The following is a 20404-nucleotide window of genomic DNA, read 5'->3' on the forward strand; positions in this document are numbered from 1 at the left end:
GGGGATAGGTACTTGCAGTGTGTGTCCCTGTCAGCCCTACTTTTAGAAATAATTCTAAGAGAATAGCTCATACGCCTGGATATATTAGCACCAAGATGTCTTACTCTAGCAATGCTTGTGAAGTGAAACATTGGCACACATGCCTAACCACCAGGGCCTGGTTCACTGATCTGTGGGAAGTGGTGGTGAGGATTAGCTCACACTCCCCTCTTGCTTGGCAGATGAGGAAACTCGGGCCCAGACAGAGGGAGTGACAGCCCCGTCACAGCGTGTGGAGCGCCTACCCTCCGACCGTGGGCAGCACACCGCCCTCTTCACCTTGGCTTGCTGTTGGAGCCCCTTGCAAGGTAACTTGGCAGCCTTTTTCCCTCTGAGCCAGCATACTTCATGTTTTTAAAATGTGAATTCTCAAAATGTTTTTGAGATTTTATCTACAATGTCTTTATCATTTCATTGTGCAATGTTTGCATGCATTGGATGCTGGCTATGAAAGGACAGGGGAAGATGGTATAGACTTTATGAGTGGGCCATTGACAAGGGAACATTTTCTAGATTCCCTCATGCACAAGGAGTTTTTTTGCTTTTATAAAAGTTACAAAGTTAACAAGTAAATCCTATTATTTCATTGATGAGACATATTGATGAGAAAAAAGTAAAACTGCTATCAGAAAGCATCTGGGACACTTAGTCCCCTCAGCAGGAGATGCACTGGACTGCAAGTCTTAGGGCCTTGGGCCCTGGGGTTCTCCCATGCCCTAGCACCAGGACCTAGGAAAAGCCACCCAGTTTCTCTGAACTCAAAACAAGCAGGTGAGTGTGCACTACATATGCTAACTCTTAAAGTTTACGATGCACTTTGGCGCGGCCGTGTCCTGGTGCAGTGGCTGGGTGAGAGAAGTGTTGGCTCTGTAAACAACCCCCACGCGCCTCCAGAGTGCCTCTGCCACTTGAGAAGAGCAGCTGGAAATAAAGACATCTCTGTGCCCCCTTGTACCAATTCTAGACCTCCAATGGCCGACCAAAGAATGGACATTTCTTCAACCATTAGTGATTTCATGTCCCCGGGTGCCACCGACCTCCTCTCCAGCCCCCTCGGCACCAGCAGCGTGGATTGCAACCGCAAAAGGAAAGGCAGCTCCACGGACTACCAGTAAGGCCTTCAGAGCGCCTCTTCTCTGGCTCAATTTGGTGTCAGTTTGCAGATGTGGACCATCCAGGAGCCACCTTTGCTCTTGAAAGAAAGGATCCTCTTTATGGAAAGGGATGGGGATGAAAGATCCAACTCTGGGTGGCCCCACAGTTGGCTTTTGGGTTACCCCCTGGATTACAAACAGGGCGGGGGGCCCTCCAGCCCCAGTAAATGCAGAAAGGCATTTACTGTCCCAGCCCCAAATGGTTCCTCATCCAGGGAAAAAGAACAGCCTTAAAGCCAAGTTCTGTTTACCCCTTCCTTGCCTGCCTTTGCTCCTTTGAGCTAGGTGGCTAAATCAATGTATGATATAATCTCAGTAGCTTAAAGAGAGCTTTGCCTGAGGGTCTCTGAGAAAGACACCCATTGCTTAATTAATGTTTGTGGAATGAGTTAAGTCAAGGTCATTTCGGAAAACATCTGTGTTGTCCTTATACATTATTTAAATTAATATGTACCTGCTATATTAAATAGTATTTTTGTTTCTTTTTAGACTTGATGACTTTTCTTTTGAGTAAGTAAATGTTCACACTTACAGTCAACTCCTCCATCTCTGTACAGAAACCCAGGGAACTAGGCAGAGCAGAACAGTCAAAGGCACATTCTGTTTTGTTGAGGCAGCTGTGTGGAATCTTACCCGAATGTCCACTTAAGAGATTTTCTTTTGTTTAATGAGGAAACATCTCCAAAGAGGTACCCCCTGTACAGCAGATGTCCTTTCTGCTGAAGTTCACAGGTCGAATTTGGGGAGCACAGTGACTGGAGGTCAGATGCCCACTAGGAGATGCTATGATTAAATATGTAAGTTATCCCAGATAATTAAGAGAGCCAAAAGCCCAGGGGATGGAGAGTGGGGTGAGGACCCAGTGGGTATTCTTCTGGAGACCAGGAGATGTTTTCCATGGCCTCCTTGTTTCATGTCCTGATTCAGCCAGTGATGTGTTTTAAGACCTCTGTTACCTAGACCCATGGCTTCCAACCTTGTCACCATACAAGGCCTTCAGGTTTCCCTTGTGGACCCCCATTTGCTAATCTCTGGTAATTCATGGAACCCTCATTAAAGATCCATGGTCCTTCCCCTGTATATAATTGTATCATACTTAAAGGCAGAGCTTCTCTTTACCTACAGAAGGACAGGGGAAGATGGTATAGACTTTATGAGTGGGCCAGGGACAAGGGAGCATTTTCTAGATTCCCTCGTACACATGGAGGTTTTTTTGCTTTTATAAAAGTTACAAAGTTAACAAGTAAATCCTATAGTTTCATTGATGAGACATTGATGAGAAAAAAAGTAAAAGTAGGGCTGTCAGAAAGTGATCAACTTGACCTCAAGGAGCAGATCCAAGTCTAGACAAAGCTGGGGTGAAGAGGGGGTTTCATTTTTCCATGTGGCCTATATGAGTTCCTCTGCATTTTAGGATTAACTAGAAAAACCTCTGCCCAAGAGGAAATGAAGGGGCCCCAGGTTGGGAACCAGTGTTCCAGAATGCCCATGATGGGATTCAGTATTCCTAAGAAACAGCGGCTTTTGTCCTAGAGATGACATTGCTTGAGGAGCCATCATCCCCCTCACCCTATTTTATGGGATAAAGGAGAAAGGTCAAGTGGCAGTCAGTGTTGGTGAAGGGAGTGTACTGATCCCGGCTGAATCTGCAACTCCTTCCTCTGAGGATTTCAGTCTATTTTCTGCTGACCCACAAGGCGCCATGAAATTCTGAAATCTTTGCAAGGAAGGCAGATCCTTACTGCTACCCTAGGACCTCCTGCAGCCAGACAGGTTTCCACACCCACAACCTGCTCCTCCCCTCTAGCCCAGTTCCTTGAGCCTAGTGGTGTGCTGCCTAGCTGAGAACAGAATATTGGGTAGCTGTGCCTTTGAAAAGTGGCTTGTAGTTCTGCTCTATGTCTTGGTAATTTGATTTCCCCTCCTCACTTCACCCCCGCCCCAACACACCCCAAGTATATATGTATGTATACATGTATTTGATGCTAGATAAATTTTCAGAATGAATAAACTCCATTTATCCAGAATGATAGGAGTAATGATATAGTTGTTTGGATACTTTAAGAGTTTTCCATAGTTGCTATGTAATTCCCAAGTTCCAAACAATCAAAATATGGTAAAATATATATTAACATACAAGCTCTATGATCCATAACTTTTGTTTGATAAACTAGAAAACCAGTCTGGGTTTTATAGGAGGTTCAGGTTGCTTTGTTTTGTTTTATTGCTATCCATCAAAAATACTGTGACTATTTGAGCTTTCTAATTATTTGGTTTCTGGATAAACGAGAGCCTTCTATATTATAGTAAGCTATTTTGTGTGTCTTTATTAACAGATAGTCATGTTCTCTCTTGTTTTTTTCAGAGAAAGTATGGACACAGACAAAGAGGATCCTCATGGAAGGTATCGTGACCTTAGTAATAAGAACCTCAGTGTCCTCACAGCCCTGTTCTTTGCATAATTACACATTCTCCTACTTGGGCTGGTTCCACCCTTGTCATTGAGTGGGGATAAGCTCGAAGGCCACAGGCTCAAGACTGTCTCCCGTGACCCCAGTCCAATGTAGCTTACAGCCAAGAACCCTGTGTGTTGTAGAGAGATGACAGGGTTTAGAAGGAAGGAGACAGGCATGTATAACTTTACTGTGCCTCTCTGGGGGATTGTGCTTTCATCTATTGCCCTTTTTTATTTTTTCCAGGTTAGAATACACAGAGCACCAAGGAAGGATCAAAAATGCCAGGTATGGTTGGCCCCTCATTCTGCTCTACTCCCTGGGGTGATGCAGTCACAGGGTCTGTGTCTCTGGTCCTCATCTGTCCTCAACACAGTCATGTCCTTAGGGATGTGGAAAGAGTGTAGAGGCCTTGGGGCCATCTGCCTTTCCCTCTTACTAGGCTGAGTTGGCCTGCATGCCTTGCTGTCTAAGCACACTTAACCAGAAGGGGACTTTGGAAGTAGCAGAACATTAATCAAGGCTAAAGTTTCTCCCCAGCCTTCAGCAGGTTACTTCTTCCTGGGGCCCACTCCAGAAAAAAATCTGGCCCACTGACTCACTTCCTGGGCTGGCTGCTGAAAGGATCCCTTATTGCGCTGCAAGTTGCACTTGAAGGCCAGACCTGTGGGTGGGAGTTGCTCCCAGGAGTAGGTTCTCTTGCCTCCTACCACACTTGCTGGCTCCTTTCCATGGGGTGCTCCGCTCTCCTGCTGTTAGCCCCAGAGCCCCCCAAGGTTGCAGAATCTGGCTCAGCTGGGACTGCTAGCTTTCCCCTCTCGGAACAGCCTCAGCCAGAGACACTGTGGTTGTTGCTACAGCAGTGGCAGCTGCTACATTTCCTCTGTTCATATACCTCTTTAGGGGGACAGTCACAATCAGCAGGTGCAAATCTGTGAAGGAGTGAGCGTGAGCCCCAGCGAGTAGCAACTCCTGGGAGGGAGGGAGAAGGATGATAATCTGAAGATGTAGCATCTGCTGCACCTAGGTGGGGTCATGGTTGATCCAAGGATGGCAGCGTTAGTTACCTGGCGACTCAGTGAGTGTCTGAGAACCATTCAGTGGGCCCCTCTCAAACCTCAGACACAACACGCTGTGGGACCCATGTTGAGAGCTGCTCTGGGCACTTTTGGAAACCTCCCCCTCCCTTCTCCCTTCTGCTTCCATCTTCAACCTTCACAGAGGCTGAGCGAAAAAGAAAATTGAGAAATTAGTGGTTCAGTTTACTCTGAAAAGACAATATTTGTCATAGTTCCCCTTAGTTCTAGGGATGAGGTAAGCGTTAGAACAAACTAGAACTGACCTAGCAGGAAGACCACATTTTTGGTGATATTCCTAGGAAAGTCTAGCTTGAAACCTTTCACAGATTCTAAATTTGCCTTGTCAGGTTGATACTGAAAACAGTTATAACTTGGTTTTGTTTCCTTGATGCTTGGTTACATTTTATGGAGATATTTTTTCATATCGTTCAGGGAAGCTCACAGTCAGATCGAAAAGCGGCGTCGGGATAAAATGAACAGTTTCATTGATGAATTGGCTTCCTTGGTTCCGACGTGCAACGCGATGTCCAGAAAGTTAGATAAACTTACTGTGCTGAGGATGGCTGTTCAGCACATGAAAACATTACGAGGTGAGATCCTAGGCTTTCTTGTCCGTTATGCCCATGCCTGCAGTGTTGCCACCCTCACCTAGAATGGACCTGAATCCCAAAGGCAAGTGTTCATTACTGCAAATATGTTATCTCGGACTATGCCTGTAATTTTCAGGAGTAGATGTGATGCCAAATGATTGTTGAGTTTACATGGCATCAAGGTGGGATTCTGCAGTCCTGCTTCTCCGAGGGCAGAGCTGTGTCTTCTGCGTGTGCCTGTGGTGCAGGTGGTCAGGCTACCCACAGACCAGAGGACGGTGCTGATGTCCTGTCCACATGTGTGTTGCTGACCTCCACACATAATATCAGAAATGTAGGTGCACTTTATGACACAGAAAAGTCACATTCAGTTTTTAAGAGGAAAATTCGTCTTGCTTCCTTTGAGGAATGAGTCACTAGTTGATGGTTCTTGCTGCATTTTATTGTCAGGAATGAACACTGATGATATTTTCATCTTTCTGAAATTTTCCCAAACTAGATTGACGCTTTATGAGGGAGGTGTGTTTTCCTTTTCTGAATGTGGGGAGGGTGAGAAAACAGACAGAAACATGAAAGTGACTTATCCAAACCGAAGGAGAAATCTGAAACAGGCCAGGCATTGTAGTGAATGCCATTCCTGGAATTTTCCATAAGTCTTGGACTTCTTTAAGGACACTGGAAAGTGGGCACTCAATCAGATCGCTGACCTGTGTAGAAAGAGTTGCATCTTTGGGCCTCCCCGGTGGCACAGCGGTTGAGCGCTGGGTTGCGAAGCTGCCCGCAGCCTCTGCAGCGCCGGTTCGATCCCCGGCTGCTCCCCGGCCACCAGAGGAGGGTCCACATGGCGCACAGACCTCTCCTGCCGCCCGCTGCTCCCCTCAGCAGTGTACTTCGGTCCTTCTGCCTGCTCTGCTCCCCGCTCTGGCTCTGGTGAATTCTCTCACCCTCCCAAGCTTCTGACTGTACCCAGTGCTTGTATAAATAAAATAAATAAATAAAAAAAAAAAAAAAAAAAGAGTTGCATCTTTATGTTCCTACAAAGCTTCCAGAAAGAAGTTATAGTTGGTTTTGTCTGGCTTTTGATCATAATTTAAAATGTATTCCTTGGAGAATGACATTTAAAAATTCATATTAGAAAAATGATAGAGATTAAATTATCATAAACTAATTTCTATTAAATTGGAAGGGAAAGAGGCTAATCTCGAGTTAACATAAAAGGGTAGCGATGCTAGGAGCCTCGGTGGTTGATTTGAACATCTCAGACAGATTCTGATTTTTCTCCTTCCCCACGGTGCTTGGAGCTGTTATGGCTCTGTTTCATTTTATTTCTTCATTATTCTGCTAACTGCTCTGCAGATGCCAAGTGGTTTACTCCTGGCATTTTTCTCTAAGTCACCATTCTCCTGAACAATGTTAGATTGACTGCCATTTGAACGTGAGTCTTGTCTACTTTAAGGCTGAGGATCTTGAGTTGCATTTACTGAAGCAATACATGTCTCAGGGCTGCCAAGCTCATTTAATTCTCCCCTGATGAAGAGGAACTCACAGTCAATGCCCTCGACAATATATTTACTCAGGGCCTGGCAAACAGGGTGATTTCCCAAGAACATTTAAAGTGGTGATTTGAGGGACTGCTAGACAATCTATTTAATATAGATCTTGGGCAGAAGGAGCCCTCCCAGGAGCCTTTGCCAGTTTGCTTCAAGAGCTGCTACCACTTAGAAGCAGATTTTGTACTTCCTTCTATTATCTCTTGATTTTCACGATCGTGACAAAAGCAAGCTTGTTAAGTCTCCTGTGGGCAACAGTGTTCTCTTTTCAGTGGAATTCTCTTTGGCATTGCAAGAATCTGTCCAAAACCAGAACTAATAACCCTGTCTCAGTGAAAAAGTGAGTAAGAGGATGAAATAAAATTCTTCAGTTAGAAGGTCTGACACAGGCAGTAGAATGACACATGATCTTGAACATAAAGTATACTGACTCTTTCTCTTCTTTTCCCCATAAGGTGCCACCAATCCATACACAGAAGCAAACTACAAACCAACTTTTCTGTCAGATGATGAATTGAAACACCTCATTCTCAGGGTATGTTGCAATTATGGAATTGTTTATTTTTGCACATTTATTTTTACAATTCCAGCGCTCCGGCATGTGGGAATTTAATGCCTGCATGCTGAACTCCTAGAACACTCTTTCTCTCAGGTCACCCCCTTTATCCCTTTATCGTACTGTTTGGATAGACGTCCCGTTCCTTCCCTGACACCTTCTTCCTCCTCTTTGAACCTTGCTTAGGCAAAAATTGAAGGTCTGTGCTACTGTGATTTTTTTTTTTTTTCTATCAGGCAGAATTTTGTTTCAAATAGGAGGTAATTAAGAATTTCCTGAATGTTAGAAAGGGACTGAAACTGCTTAACCGTTGAAAATTTCTCTTACCCTCACTTAAGCCCTAGCTCAGAAGCCTCCTCCTGAATCTTGATACCAAAATTTCATCAAAACAAGGAAGCTCCTAAAAACATCGGGGCTTAAAGAGGAAAGTAAATGGAGGAGGTGATGCTTTCACTGCCTGACTGCAGCGCTCGATTTGTCTTGCCAGTCTCTGCAGAGAGGCACTCGGGTGGCACACGGAGCCTGGCTTCCGTGCATAAGCAGGTCTGCTCCCAGGGAGCGTGAGATTCACTTGCAAATTGAAGGGAGAGAGAGAACTGGATTCAGTAACAGGTCCACTTGCAAATTATAAAAGGAAAAATAGAACTAAAAAGATAACTGCCCCACTTCCCCCCAGCTAGAGCTGATTTGGTTTACTGAGCCCCCTACACCATCTTGGCACCCTTCTTTCAGCAGAAGTCTGCAAAGCCCCAGCCTGGAGGGGAGCCCAACATCATCACTACCCATTTTCAGCCTCAGCCTCGCTTTGGGTACCTCTAAGTCTGACCTACTGCTCACTCCAGGATTCCTGCCCAGCCCTGTGACATGCTTTGTTAATTGGAAAACATCTAGCTGCAAGGAACAGAAGACCTGATGAACAAATAGGGTTTTGTTTCCTCTACATAACCTAGAAGATTGGGAAAGTATAGCCAGGTAGGGGCTGGTGCAGTGGCTCCATAAAGTCAGCAGGACCCACACTGTGTTCTCACGCAGCACACTGGCATGTGGCTTGTCTCCTCCATGTAGTGAGGTGGCTGTGGCAGATCTGACAGCCAGATTAGCCAGATTAAAGTGGCAGAGAGGCTGGAAGCCGACTGCCCTTTTTATCAAGAAATGCTTCCTGGAAGCCGGGTAGTGGATTTCACATTATTCAGAAGCTGTCACTCCTAGCTGCAGGGCAGGTTATGGTCCAAGTATTTTGATTTTCCAGCTTCCCTAATAGTGGTAGGCATAAGAGAAAGGGGGGCGGAATCAGCCCCCAAACAGCAGTTGCAACACACGCTTTCCAGAGCTACCTCCATGTGCTGGTCTCCCTTCACAAGGGGCTCGCACAAGCCAATACAGAACTTCCACTGTGGTCGCCGAGGCCTGGGGTTGACTGGTGCCTCCCTCCCCCAGAAGCCGTTTGATGGGCGCCACATTTGGAACAGCTGTAATGTTGCCCTTTCCTGACACGCGTTACTGGGAATTATTGTTGCATCAGGTTTTGTCATCATGTATAAATGCAGTTAGTATTTTTTTAAACTTTATATCTCTGCTGAAATCTATTTATTGAATAGTCTTATACCCCAGCTTGTCATTAGCAAGCCCTCAAAGCCTCATGTGACGTACAGATCTGATAGGCATGCCTTCTGAGTTTTTCATTTTCATTCATTCATTCACTAACTCAAGCACTGTTGAGGACTTTCTATAGGAACATCCCATAGATGTCACGGTGTGACACACACACCATGGGCCTGAGGTCTGCCAGCTAGTGACGCTGCTGCTCCTCAGGCCCAGCTCTGTCCTCAACTCTCCCTCCACTTCATAGAGATGCCCTTCTTCTCAGGGAGGACTTGCTGAAGTGAAGATAGGAGCTGCGTGTGCAGGGCTTTCTGTGACAGGCAGTTAATGTGCTGCTGTCACCATCTCGAAAGTCATCATATTGGAACAGAAGTCCCAGCATTTTCATTTTGTATTGAGTCCTACAAATTTTGTAGCCAGTCCTGAATACCATACAGATAATTTGATATATACTATTTTTCTCTTAAGATATATTTTTATATATGAATTGTGTGTGTTATATTTATACATGTAATATGTTAGGCAATTTATATAAAATATGTAAAACACACACATATGTAAAACAAGTGTCTTTTGGAATGACATGTTTTAATAGCTGTTCCTTTTCTAAGTAATTTCCTGTGAGAGGCCCTCACTTATGGCATGGAACAAGGCTGCTGACGCTATTCGACCTAGATGTCTCCTCGAACCCTCACCCCTTCTGCTTTCCTGTTGCCTACAACTCTGATGATGTCCTCCCTGGTGAAACCTTTCTCACATCTCTGGCACATATCAGGGGCTATGAAGTAGTGTCCCATCCTCTGCCACTTCCAGGTCCCCAGTTCCTGGCAGTTTGCTTCAACAGAAGGCAGGGTCCACTCAGGTGCTGTCTGAACAGCTTGGCAGCAGGAGCTGGACTTCCACTCTCTCTCACTTACCAATGCAAATCTGACCAGTAGCTCTATTTATTAAATGCTTTCAAAGCATATGTAATTGATGGTGTGCCAGGGGAGCCGTCAACCTGACTGCTTTATAATGTCTAAATAGTCGACTTCCCTATGTTTTGAAAGCTAGGCAGACCCTGCCAGGGTCCCTCTGTGTCCTCCCAGGAGGCGCTCTGCCCTGGCCCCACTGTGGCCCTGGGATCATGCTGGTGTTCTCACACGTCTGCTCCTCAGTTCTCCCTCACCTGGGCTTCACCAGCTGGTGCTCATCTGCCCAAGTGATGCCCAGCCAGAATGCTTTCAGTCTCCCCTCCCCTGTGCTGACAGGATTCACCAGCCTCTGGTACCTACTCTGTCCTCTGGGTGTGTCATTGTTCCAGGCCTGTGGTGCTTTTCCTCCAGAATGTCTCTGTCACCTTCGTCCCAGGCACTTTTTGCGCCACATCACTTTGTCAATGAAAAGCCTCCAAACATTTCTCTTGGTAGATATAAGATTGTCTGCAAGGCAAATGAGTAAGTTATTAATACCCTATTTTTTGACAGAATGAGGCTTCCAGCAGATGGTGCTTGGAAAGTGGCTTCCCCCTCACTGTCATGCCTTGCCCCTGGGCCAGCTTAGAGGCATAACTTAGGAAAGGATCCTCCCAGCTCCCTTCCAGCTGGGTGACCCGCCAGGCTCTCCAGCAACAGTAATTCCACTCCCCTTCTCACTGCTTCATCCCAGCACAGGTGGATGCACCATTCTGCGGTGACCTTCTGGCACATGAATTCATTTCCCAGTTCTTTGAATTAAAATATATCCCAAAGGCCCTTTTGTGGAAAAGGGAATAGACTTTCTTTAGATATTTCCAGAGAACAGAGTGAAGACTAGTGAGTAAAGGAGGATATTGTGTATTAGAGCAATGGCAGCAGAGTATACAAGCAAGTGTGTACAAGTCCCTGGGGGGGTGCTCTCCCCGTCACTGGGAAGACCCCAGTTAGTGGTTGCCTCTCTGGAAATTCGTGGGTAGGAGGCACGCACACAAACACCAATAGCCTGAGCGCCCTGCCACTGTGGTTTTGGTGTTCATGTGCTCCAGTCTGTCTAGTAAATACTCTTTACTGGCACTGTAGTTTGTTATGTGCATTTAATGTGAAGAAGAGGTAAAAAGTTTTTAAAGGAAAATCTTACTGTGCCTTTCCTGTCTCACCTGGGATGCAAACAGCCCAACCCTGAGTCAAGGGCTAATAGTTGCAGTAATAGTTCTCAACCTTGTGAACATTGGAATCACTTGGGGAAGGGAGTGTGAGATGGGGTGAGGACAGTACCAGTGATCCAGCCCCATTCCACATCATCTGCCTTAAAAAAAAAAAAAAAAAGACCACTTAAAATGTCAAGAACTGCTGCTCTGCAGGGCTTCCTGTAAATGGCAGGGCTTCCTGTAAATGCAGGTGTTCAAGCTGAGGGTAGAAGGTGGCCGAGACATTAGAGAGGAAATTCTGATCTTAAAGTTTCCTTCCAACCTCAGATTCTATAGAGTTTTATAATTAAGGAAATAAAACATCATTTCCCTGAGCCTTCATGCAATCAAAGGAAAACGCTTCAGCTGAATTCTGCTTTGAAACAGAACTTACTTAATTAAACTTACCCCTGCATCAGTAAGTGATGCATGGGTGTCTCCCTCGGAGAGACTCTCGCTGCTCTCACAGGCACTTACTCTGAGGGTACTCGCGAGACTGTCGGCACGGGCAGCCCAGCAAGTGCTCGGGATATTTAGAAAGCACATCTTTAATTGCTATCAGAATGATTATAGATCATGTTTCTTAAAGTGTGGTGACCTGGTTATCCATTTCTCCTGATTAGGCAGCAGATGGGTTTTTGTTTGTCGTCGGGTGTGACCGAGGGAAGATCCTCTTTGTGTCAGAGTCCGTCTTCAAGATCCTCAACTACAGCCAGGTATTGCTTACACTCCTGTTGCTGGTAGACAGCCGCACAGCCACCAGAAATTTTCAGACTAAACCCCACTTCTCAGAATAGTGATGGCAGTCAAGTCACATGTGAAAGGTTTACATTGTTTCTGCACCCCATCCGTCTTTCAGAAAATTCTTTAAATGTGGAAAGTTCCTTTAATATGTTTTATATTTCCCCCACTGGAAAGTTTGACTCTAATTGTTTTATGACTGCAAAATACCCCACAACTAAGGGGTGGGGGGGGGGGTTGTGAAGGCCTACCTGACAAGGAAGGAAAGGTAAGCTGGTAATAACAGAGACTAAGAAAATTGGGAATCCGCCTATACTGTGCTTGCACTGATGTGTCACTTATTGGCCCTGTTGAACCTTGACATCCTCAAAAAAATAGCTGCAATGATCCATATCTTTTATGATTGTTTGTGGGATCAAGCAAGATAAACATTTATGAAAGCTGTAAGAACAGAGCTTTTCACCTATTACATCCCTAGAGTTTTGACTCATGTATTTGTTCACTAATTCACATGCTGGTGTTTGCCTGGAATCTGGAATTCAGAAGAACCAAAGAATCAAAACAACATTTATGTAAATTTGAATTTATGCAAACTTAATGTTTCCAAAGTGTTTTGCTCTTTCTAGTCTTAGAATAAAGTTCTCTCTGCTCCCAGATCAGGCTGCTCAGGCATGCTGTGTGGCTCAGCTTCCTCAAGAACCGAGAGGATGGAGGGAGCCAGCATTCCTCCACGGTCCTAGTAGGGTATTTGAGGGTCTCAGATAGAAATAAAATAGAATATATGCAGCTGAGAGATTTCTGCTTTGGGTACAACAACTATTCATGCACTGAGCCGCCTTTTCCTCACTCTACCTCGGCCAGGCGGCTGCACGTGGGCACATGCTCACGTGTGAAATGCCTGACACGCTCGTGCAGAAAAATATAAAACACAGGCAGACCATTTGTTGGATAATTTCTGTTCCATAAGCTGTTGACTTGCTTTTGGTGTGTCGTTCCCACAGAATGACCTGATAGGTCAGAGTCTGTTTGATTACCTGCATCCTAAAGATATCGCCAAAGTCAAGGAGCAGCTCTCCTCCTCCGACACTGCACCCCGGGAGCGGCTCATTGATGCAAAAAGTGAGTGGGGAGAGGCTGCCGGGGCTCCCTCTGCAGCAGCAGCAGTTCAGCGCTGAGCCGGGATGGAGCAGGGCGTGTGGCCCCACATCTGGGTGCTCAGCGTGCCTCCCTCTCTTGGCTCATGGGTGCTTTTTTGGCTGAATGGGATTATGTCTATTCCTTGTCTTTGTGTTTGCTTTTTACAAAAAGAAAGAAAAAATTCAATGTCTAAATTCATTGAGAAGGAAAAAAGCTGCTTTGTTTTATTTTTTTATTTTTTATCTATTTATGTGTAGGAGAACCTGGGGTGTAGGCCAGATGTGTGGGACGGTGAGAGGATCCACCAGAGACAGAGTGGGGAGCAGAACAGGCAGACCTGCTGAAACACACTGCTGAGGGCAGCAGCAGGGGAGACAGGAGAGGTCTGCTGCAGCATAAGTGGGTTAGTTCCCTGGCGGGGGGATCAAACTCAGGCCATAACAGTGATAGCGCTGAGACTTAACCCCTAGGCCACCAAGAGGCCCCAAAAAACAGCTGCTTTGATTTGATTTTTTCTGATGTCTAGTAATTTTTTTTCAGAATCTAGAAATACCCAGTTGTGTGCTCCTGAGTTTAAAGGGCTCATAGCAGATTGATTCATTTCCCCTGAAAAAAATCACCTCTGCTGACCTGAGTTGCTCTCATGTCTTAAGACAAAGAAAGCTTCAGGTACAGATACAGCGTGTCTGTGACCACAGCGGTTCCTCCGTAGGCTGCTTCACCTCCTGGCTGCCTTCCGGCCACGGTGGAATCTCCTTCACATTCTCCCATAGCTTCCTGCACCTGCACCCCCTCCCGCCTCCTGGGAGAGGCCCCAGCAGCTCTCCTCCCCATTAGTTCCGCAGGAGGCCATGCAGCAGTTAAGAGAGTGGACTCATGTCAGATTGCTGGGCTCACATCTTGGCTGCATCATTTACTGGCCGTGTGTCCTTGAGCAAGTCACTTAGCCTCTCTGTGCCTCAGCCTCCGTATCTACGGAATAATACCTGTTCTATTGTGTTATGGTGGGGATTAAATATGCTAATATATATTCGACTGGTGGGACAGTTCCCAGCACATAGTAAGCGCAACACCTGTGTTGGTATTCACTCCAGTGCTGTCCAGGCAGTCGCCAGTTTCCTGCTTCCAAGGTCTCCATTATCATCTCTGGAGGGAAACACCAGCAGAGGAATCTCTCTTAAATCATTCTTTTCGTTTGGGTACTCCGCTTCCTCTAAGAACAATACAGTTCCTGGTACCTGTTGCTCTTTGTAGTCTGGTCCTGCAATTTTTTTAATGACCTGAGAAGCAAAGGTGAATGGTATTTGGTGCTTGTCTTTAAGGTTCTTTCATAGTCAGGGAGACGAGACAGCACCCTTGTAATAGGTGCAGCCATAGAAATAGCAGCATAGAGAATGATGACTAATTCTCATGTGGGTGTGGGGACAGCATCACCGAGCTGATGGCAGCTGAGGAGGGTTTGCAGAGATGAGTTACTGATTGCCAGGTGATGAAGGGAGGACATTTGTGGACGGGGGCAGAAGAGTGGCCTGCGTGGTGCTGTCGGAGCATAACTTACTGGGGGCGGGGAGCAGGAAGGCTGGACCACCAAGATTTTTTTCATGGGTACCCAGTGAGGGGTTCTGAGCTGGGTGGGTATTCTGAGGGACCCTGGGAGGTTGAGACCTGGGCAGCAGCCACTTTCTGACAGTTGCCCTCTTGTGATGGGCGGTGAGGGCGCTTGTGCCCCAGGTGTCAGCCTTAGCGCTGTGTTGTGCACTGACAAGCGGCCCGTGTTTCTCTGCGGATAATGGTCCTGCTGCTCTTCCAGAGACGGGTGCCGCTGGTCTGGAACAGCGCGGTCCAGTGGGAGCATAATGTGAACCACACACAGGAGCTACATGTGACTTTAAATATTCTGGTAGCCACATTAAAAGTAAAAATAAATGTGAAGTTAATTTTAATACTATGTTTTATGTAGCTGAGAAATTCAAATACTACTGCAGCACGTTAATGTTCAACTGAATGACGTCTTCTACAGCCTTTCTGTACGAGTCTTTGAAATCCTGTGTGTATTCACACTCCAGCACAGCACCCCTTTGCGAAGAGCCACCTTTCCAGTGCCCAGTAGCCACACGTAGCGAGTGACCCTGGGCAGCAGAGGTCTAGAATGAGGTCCGAGAAGCTGTATGTTGACACATTGGGGGTCCTGGCATGCAGCCAGGTTTGAGGCTGTCGGGCAGTCCTGCTTCCTCCTCTCAGTCCTGTATCCGCATCATGCCCGCCCTGTAGTCCCAGCCCAGGATCGTCCTCTGGGCAGCACAGACGCTGATGCCTTTTAGTTGGTGCTAATCAGTGATGCATGACCTTGCGCCATCACGTCTTCTCGTGATGAGCTTCCGTTTCCCCTTCTCCGCTATAACTCCTGCTGGACAGGAGCCCTGTGTTAATTTCTTTGTACCCCCTGGAGCATCTAGTCCAGTAGATGCTCCAGTAGCTGCATCCCACATGACCTGTAAACACTTCCACGCTGACAGCACACCTCTCCACAGCACACCTGTTAAGGCTTAACCTGAGAAGTGTCATTCTCGTGTCATCACTATAAAACCGCGAGGCAGGAAAGAAAAGACTTTGTGCAAGGTCACACTCCCCCTCCTGACACCTAGCACGACTCTCAGTTTATCACATTTTGTGTGTTGATTTGCAGCTGGACTTCCAGTTAAAACAGATATAACCCCTGGGCCATCTCGATTATGTTCTGGAGCACGACGTTCTTTCTTCTGTAGGATGAAGTGTAACAGGCCTTCAGTAAAGGTTGAAGACAAGGATTTCCCCTCTACCTGCTCAAAGAAAAAAGGTAACCATTTCAACAGTTCTTTCAAATCCTGTTTCAGGTGAGGCTTGCTTTCTTTCCACGGTGCTGTCAGCAGGCTGTGGGTCGGTGGTTCCTGGCTGGTCAGGCCCCAGGGCTGTAGTTAGGAGCCTGCTAAACACCCTGTCCCTCCCTCTACAGTGTAGGGCATTTGGGGAGCACAGGTGAGTTTGGAAAGCCCTGGTTGGTTGTCTCTGTGGGAGAGCTTTCTCTGTTGAAATTCGGTGTGTTTTAATGTGGTTGGGAAGGAATACTGTCAGCCACAATCGCAGCTGCTCCTGCGCCCCCACTGGCACACCACAGTTACTCACACTAAGTCCCCTGTGACCTCCTAAAAGCAGTGGACACTGTATTTTTCTTCCGTCTTGAAGTGTTCTCTTCCCCAGGATGCTGTGCATCCACCTCCCTCTTGTCTCCCTTATCCTCTGCCACTTCTCTTCCTGGCCCGCCGGCTAGTTCCTCCTCTCCGTCCTGGGCCTTCTCTTCTCAAGAGCAGCTATTCACATGCTTTGTCCACAGGTAATGTCACCCCCTCCCTTGGCGTTCAGTGCCATTTATATGCCAACACATTCCAACTTTATGTTCCTAGCCCAGCTTTCTCTCTTGAACTCCTGATCCCTAAAAGAACAACTTATTAAATCTCCTGCATAGACACCCAAGGGCATCTCAGACGTGATACATGTTGAAGTAACCACCCGAGCTGCTGCTTGAGTGTAAAAGTCTCCAGCATCCACCTAGACGGGCACACCCTATGGCCCTCACCCTGTTTCACCCCTTTTATACCACCTCCCCGCAGCCAGTCAGTTACAGGAAGTCTTGCCACAATGAATTGTTTCCGCAGAAGTGATATGCACCTTTTCACATGTCTCCATGTTTACCAAGCCCAAGATCCAGGCTGCGCTCAGCTCTCACAGTCTGTGCAGTAAGCATCTCATACTTTTCATCCCTTCACCGAGCAGCCAGAATGACCTTTCTGACAGGAAATCATTTGATCAGCCCCTTGTTGAATACCCTTCAAGTTTTCCCATTGCTCTTGAAGAAAACTTGAAAATCTTGACTGCGACCATGCAGCCCCCAGCCCTGCCTCTACTCAGTACGCATGAGCATTGCTGAGTTCCCTTCTAGGCCTTAAACCTTTCTCTACCAGCCTCTAGGCAACCTGTCACCCCTGGTTGGAACCTCTCCCCGTCTCTGCTCATCCTGGCAGCAATGTCTGCCACTCCCTCCCTCAGGCTGCCTTCTGTCTTTTTGTAGCGCCCTGCAGGGTTTCTTTTTGGCTCTTTCGTGCAGTGGCAGTTACGTGGTTTTTGTGATTGTTTGCTTGATGCCTGTCTCCCCCAGGAGACTGTACATTCCACAAAGGCGCATCTGACTTGCTTTCTTCTCTCTCCCAGTGACTAGCCCAGATGCTTAGTAAACAGACTAGTCCCAGTGCTTAGTCAACACGCCAAAAAATTTGTTTACTGCTGAAATCCATAGGTGCCGCATACGTCACTAAAATTGACATCTTCATCTCTAAAACGACGTCTCCTCTGAAACGTCCTGTCAGTGAATTGTACCAACAACTGTTCTATGCAGAAAAGAAGTTGGAATCATCCTCACTTTCTTTTTCGTACCAAATGTTTTGAAGTTCATGCCTTTCCCAGCAGATCTGCCTCAGACATTCCCCCTACGGCCTCCCTTGCCTCCTTATCCTCACTGGACTGCCATGGCGTGGGCCTCATCTCTTGTTGTCCTCCTGCTTTTCATGGGCTTCAGTTTGCCCATCACTCTGCTCCTAGAGCATCCTAACCACACTTTAGTTTCGCTGTTTCCCCACTTCCATACCTTTGGGAGCTTTCCATTTCCTACTTGAAAAAAATGAACACATTAGCAGATAATCCAGGATCCTTGACACTGGCCCCTGGCCTGCCTTTCCAGTTCTGCCCCTGGTGCCTGCTCTTCACTCAACCACACAGAAGTCCTGCTGCTCACGCAGCACTGGGTCGGGGCTAGTCACTGGGCTAGTTCTGTGTGAGAAACAGGAGCTCCTCTGTGCCTTCATACACTCCCCCACCTTTACACGTGCCGGCCCCTTAGCTGGTGCTGCTCCTGCCTGCTCCATCCTCTGTGTTGTCTTTCTGGGCAGTGCCCCATCCCCATGGAGTCGGGGCTCCCTTCTCAGTAAAACCTGTTGCACTAAGCACGTGCGACCCTGGGGGGCAGCTGCCTGGTTTCCTCCCTCTCTCTCCGGATGCTTGCATCTGGATCAGGAAGGCCGTAGTTCCTATTTTGATTTCCAACCCATCCTAGACTACCTGTGCCTCATGCCCCAGAGCCACACCGCCACTAACCACAGGCTTTTGCTTTCTAGCGGATCGAAAAAGCTTCTGCACAATCCACAGCACAGGATATTTGAAGAGCTGGCCACCCACAAAGATGGGGCTGGATGAAGACAACGAACCAGACAACGAGGGCTGCAATCTCAGCTGCCTGGTCGCCATTGGTCGGCTGCATTCTCACGTGGTTCCACAACCAGTGAATGGGGAGATCAGGGTGAAATCAATGGAATATGTTTCTCGGCACGCCATAGACGGGAAGTTTGTTTTTGTAGACCAGAGGTAAGAGTCCGCGTGTCACCCTTGAACATGACGGTAGAGGACTTGTCAGCTCTGAGTGAGGCAGAAGGTACATGGGCCACCAGTTGGCTTTCTTAAGACTTACAGAGAAGGAAGTGATGAGGCTCTGAGAAATGCAGCCCAGTAGGTTTTCTGTGTCATTCGTTGGCATGTCGAAAGTTAAGGGAGTGACGTGGATGGCCGAGAGAGAAGTAGTAGGTAGAGCATGCACTCTGAAACTATGGAATGTTCCGCGGCCATTACCGTGATTGACTCTTAGAAGGTAGCTCTTGGAAAAGATTCACAAGTGCTGAGTTACCCAAATAGTGTCATTGGGTATGGTAACATCATATGGCTATTTAGATTTGAATATAATCAATTAAAATTAAATAAAAAATTTGAATTCTCATACTCAGCAACCATGTTTCAGGTACTCAGTAACCGTATGCAGCTAAGGGCACAGGGAGAGATCATTTCTATATTCAGAAAGTCCTGTTGGGTAGAACTGACCTATCTCAATCTCAGCTTTTATGGAATATCCATAGGAGCGGGGACCCATCCTGAAAGCTGACTTCTTTTGTTTTCACAACTAATTAGTAGTTGATTTGGACTAAGATCCCTGATGTCCCAAATTTCCCATTGCTCTCCACTGTGTCCTGAAGATCATTCACAGAGTAATAATTTTCTGGCTACTAAAAATAGTAACTAAGTGCTGGAAACACCTGCTTTTCAAGGTCCTTGTGGCCCCACTGTTGGAGTGCCTGGTGTTTCGTCATCCCGATAAAAATGGACATTAAGATGGAGAGGCTTTGCACAGGAGTTTAGATCTCTGCCACCGTTTACATCCAGTATGGTTATGCCACTTTTAAACCTCCCGGCATTTGATTTCTTAAGAAGCCCCTTTGAAAGGCTTTTTTGCTTTCTTTCCTTCTATTTTTATAGCCTTGATTAAATCCAGTTGTATTTTTTTCGTGTCTGTATCCATAAGGTAACAGTTTTGATCTTCTGATAGTAGGGCTCATCGACAGCAGAGATGTTTGTTCATCATCTGAATAGCTTTTCCTTTTTAAAAATAACTTTTTTAGGGCAACAGCTATTTTGGCATATTTACCGCAAGAACTTCTAGGCACATCATGTTATGAGTATTTTCACCAGGATGACATAGGACATCTTGCAGAATGTCATAGACAAGGTAAGCTGGAGTCTACAAAGTCTTAAGTTTAAAGTGTCCCCCTGCTTCTAGACTAGCCCGTCTAACCTTCCAGAGAAATCTCCCTCCATGATGTGGAAGTCAGCCAGCCCAAGAGTCTCCCTATTCTCCCGACTGTCATGCCGTCCTCTGTACACAGGCCAGAGCAATTTCATGAAGGCATCTCTTGTTCAGAGAATTTACCTGGACTCTGCAAAGATTTACAGGAGGCCTTAAATATGTATCTCCACAAAATCCCGCCCCGTCTCCTGTATTTTCCTCTTGACACAGCTGCGTATGTGGTCTCCTGAGAGAAGCCAGCGCTGAGTCCTACGCCAGACCTGTTGATTCCCTGCAGACACGCATATCCAGAGAGGCCCCTTTCTGCCACCTCCACAGCCATGACTCTGCTGCAGGCCCTTATGCCCACTCCCAACAGGCCTGCCTGCTCCCTTTTGCTCTGGTCTGTCTTCCATTGTTATCCCACCTGTGCCCTGAGAAATTGAGCCTGATGATGACATGTCCTTGCTTCAAAATCCCTGCCTTTAGATTCCAATCCAAAGGCCTTTGGCAGATATTCAGGACGCTCCACCTCCTCAGCTTCACACTCCCATCCCTACCTACAGACACCCCATGCGCCAGCCACACTGACCAGCTCCTCACTCCCTGTCCTACCAGGCCCTGCCACCCCTAAGTCACTTCTGGGTTCCTCTCTCCTCCTCT

At 46.8% G+C, this 20404-nt stretch overlaps 1 protein-coding gene across 6 annotated transcripts in view; it reads left to right on the top strand.

Annotated features, from left to right (window-relative positions):
* Window positions 1-1010: 1010 nt before the first annotated feature.
* BMAL1 (basic helix-loop-helix ARNT like 1) overlaps window positions 1011-20404 on the top strand; it is a gene marked incomplete at both ends in the record, with an annotated part of 29388 nt that continues 9994 nt past the window's right edge. For 2 of the 6 annotated variants that reach the window (XM_084230286.1, XM_084230287.1), the window contains 11 exons: window positions 1011-1150; window positions 1683-1703; window positions 3559-3597; window positions 3893-3934; window positions 5158-5315; window positions 7321-7400; window positions 11790-11882; window positions 12909-13026; window positions 15731-15880; window positions 18249-18495; window positions 19578-19684. In XM_084230286.1, coding sequence (XP_084086412.1) covers window positions 1011-1150; window positions 1683-1703; window positions 3559-3597; window positions 3893-3934; window positions 5158-5315; window positions 7321-7400; window positions 11790-11882; window positions 12909-13026; window positions 15731-15880; window positions 18249-18495; window positions 19578-19684 — 1195 coding nt within the window. The remainder of the gene's footprint in view (window positions 1151-1682; window positions 1704-3558; window positions 3598-3892; window positions 3935-5157; window positions 5316-7320; window positions 7401-11789; window positions 11883-12908; window positions 13027-15730; window positions 15881-18248; window positions 18496-19577; window positions 19685-20404) is intronic. The other 4 variants (XM_084230288.1, XM_084230289.1, XM_084230290.1 and 1 more) reach the window with 3 other exon arrangements.

Source organism: Talpa europaea (assembly GCF_964194135.1).
Source record: "Talpa europaea genome assembly, chromosome: 1".
NCBI classification, from domain to species: Eukaryota; Metazoa; Chordata; class Mammalia; order Eulipotyphla; family Talpidae; genus Talpa; species Talpa europaea.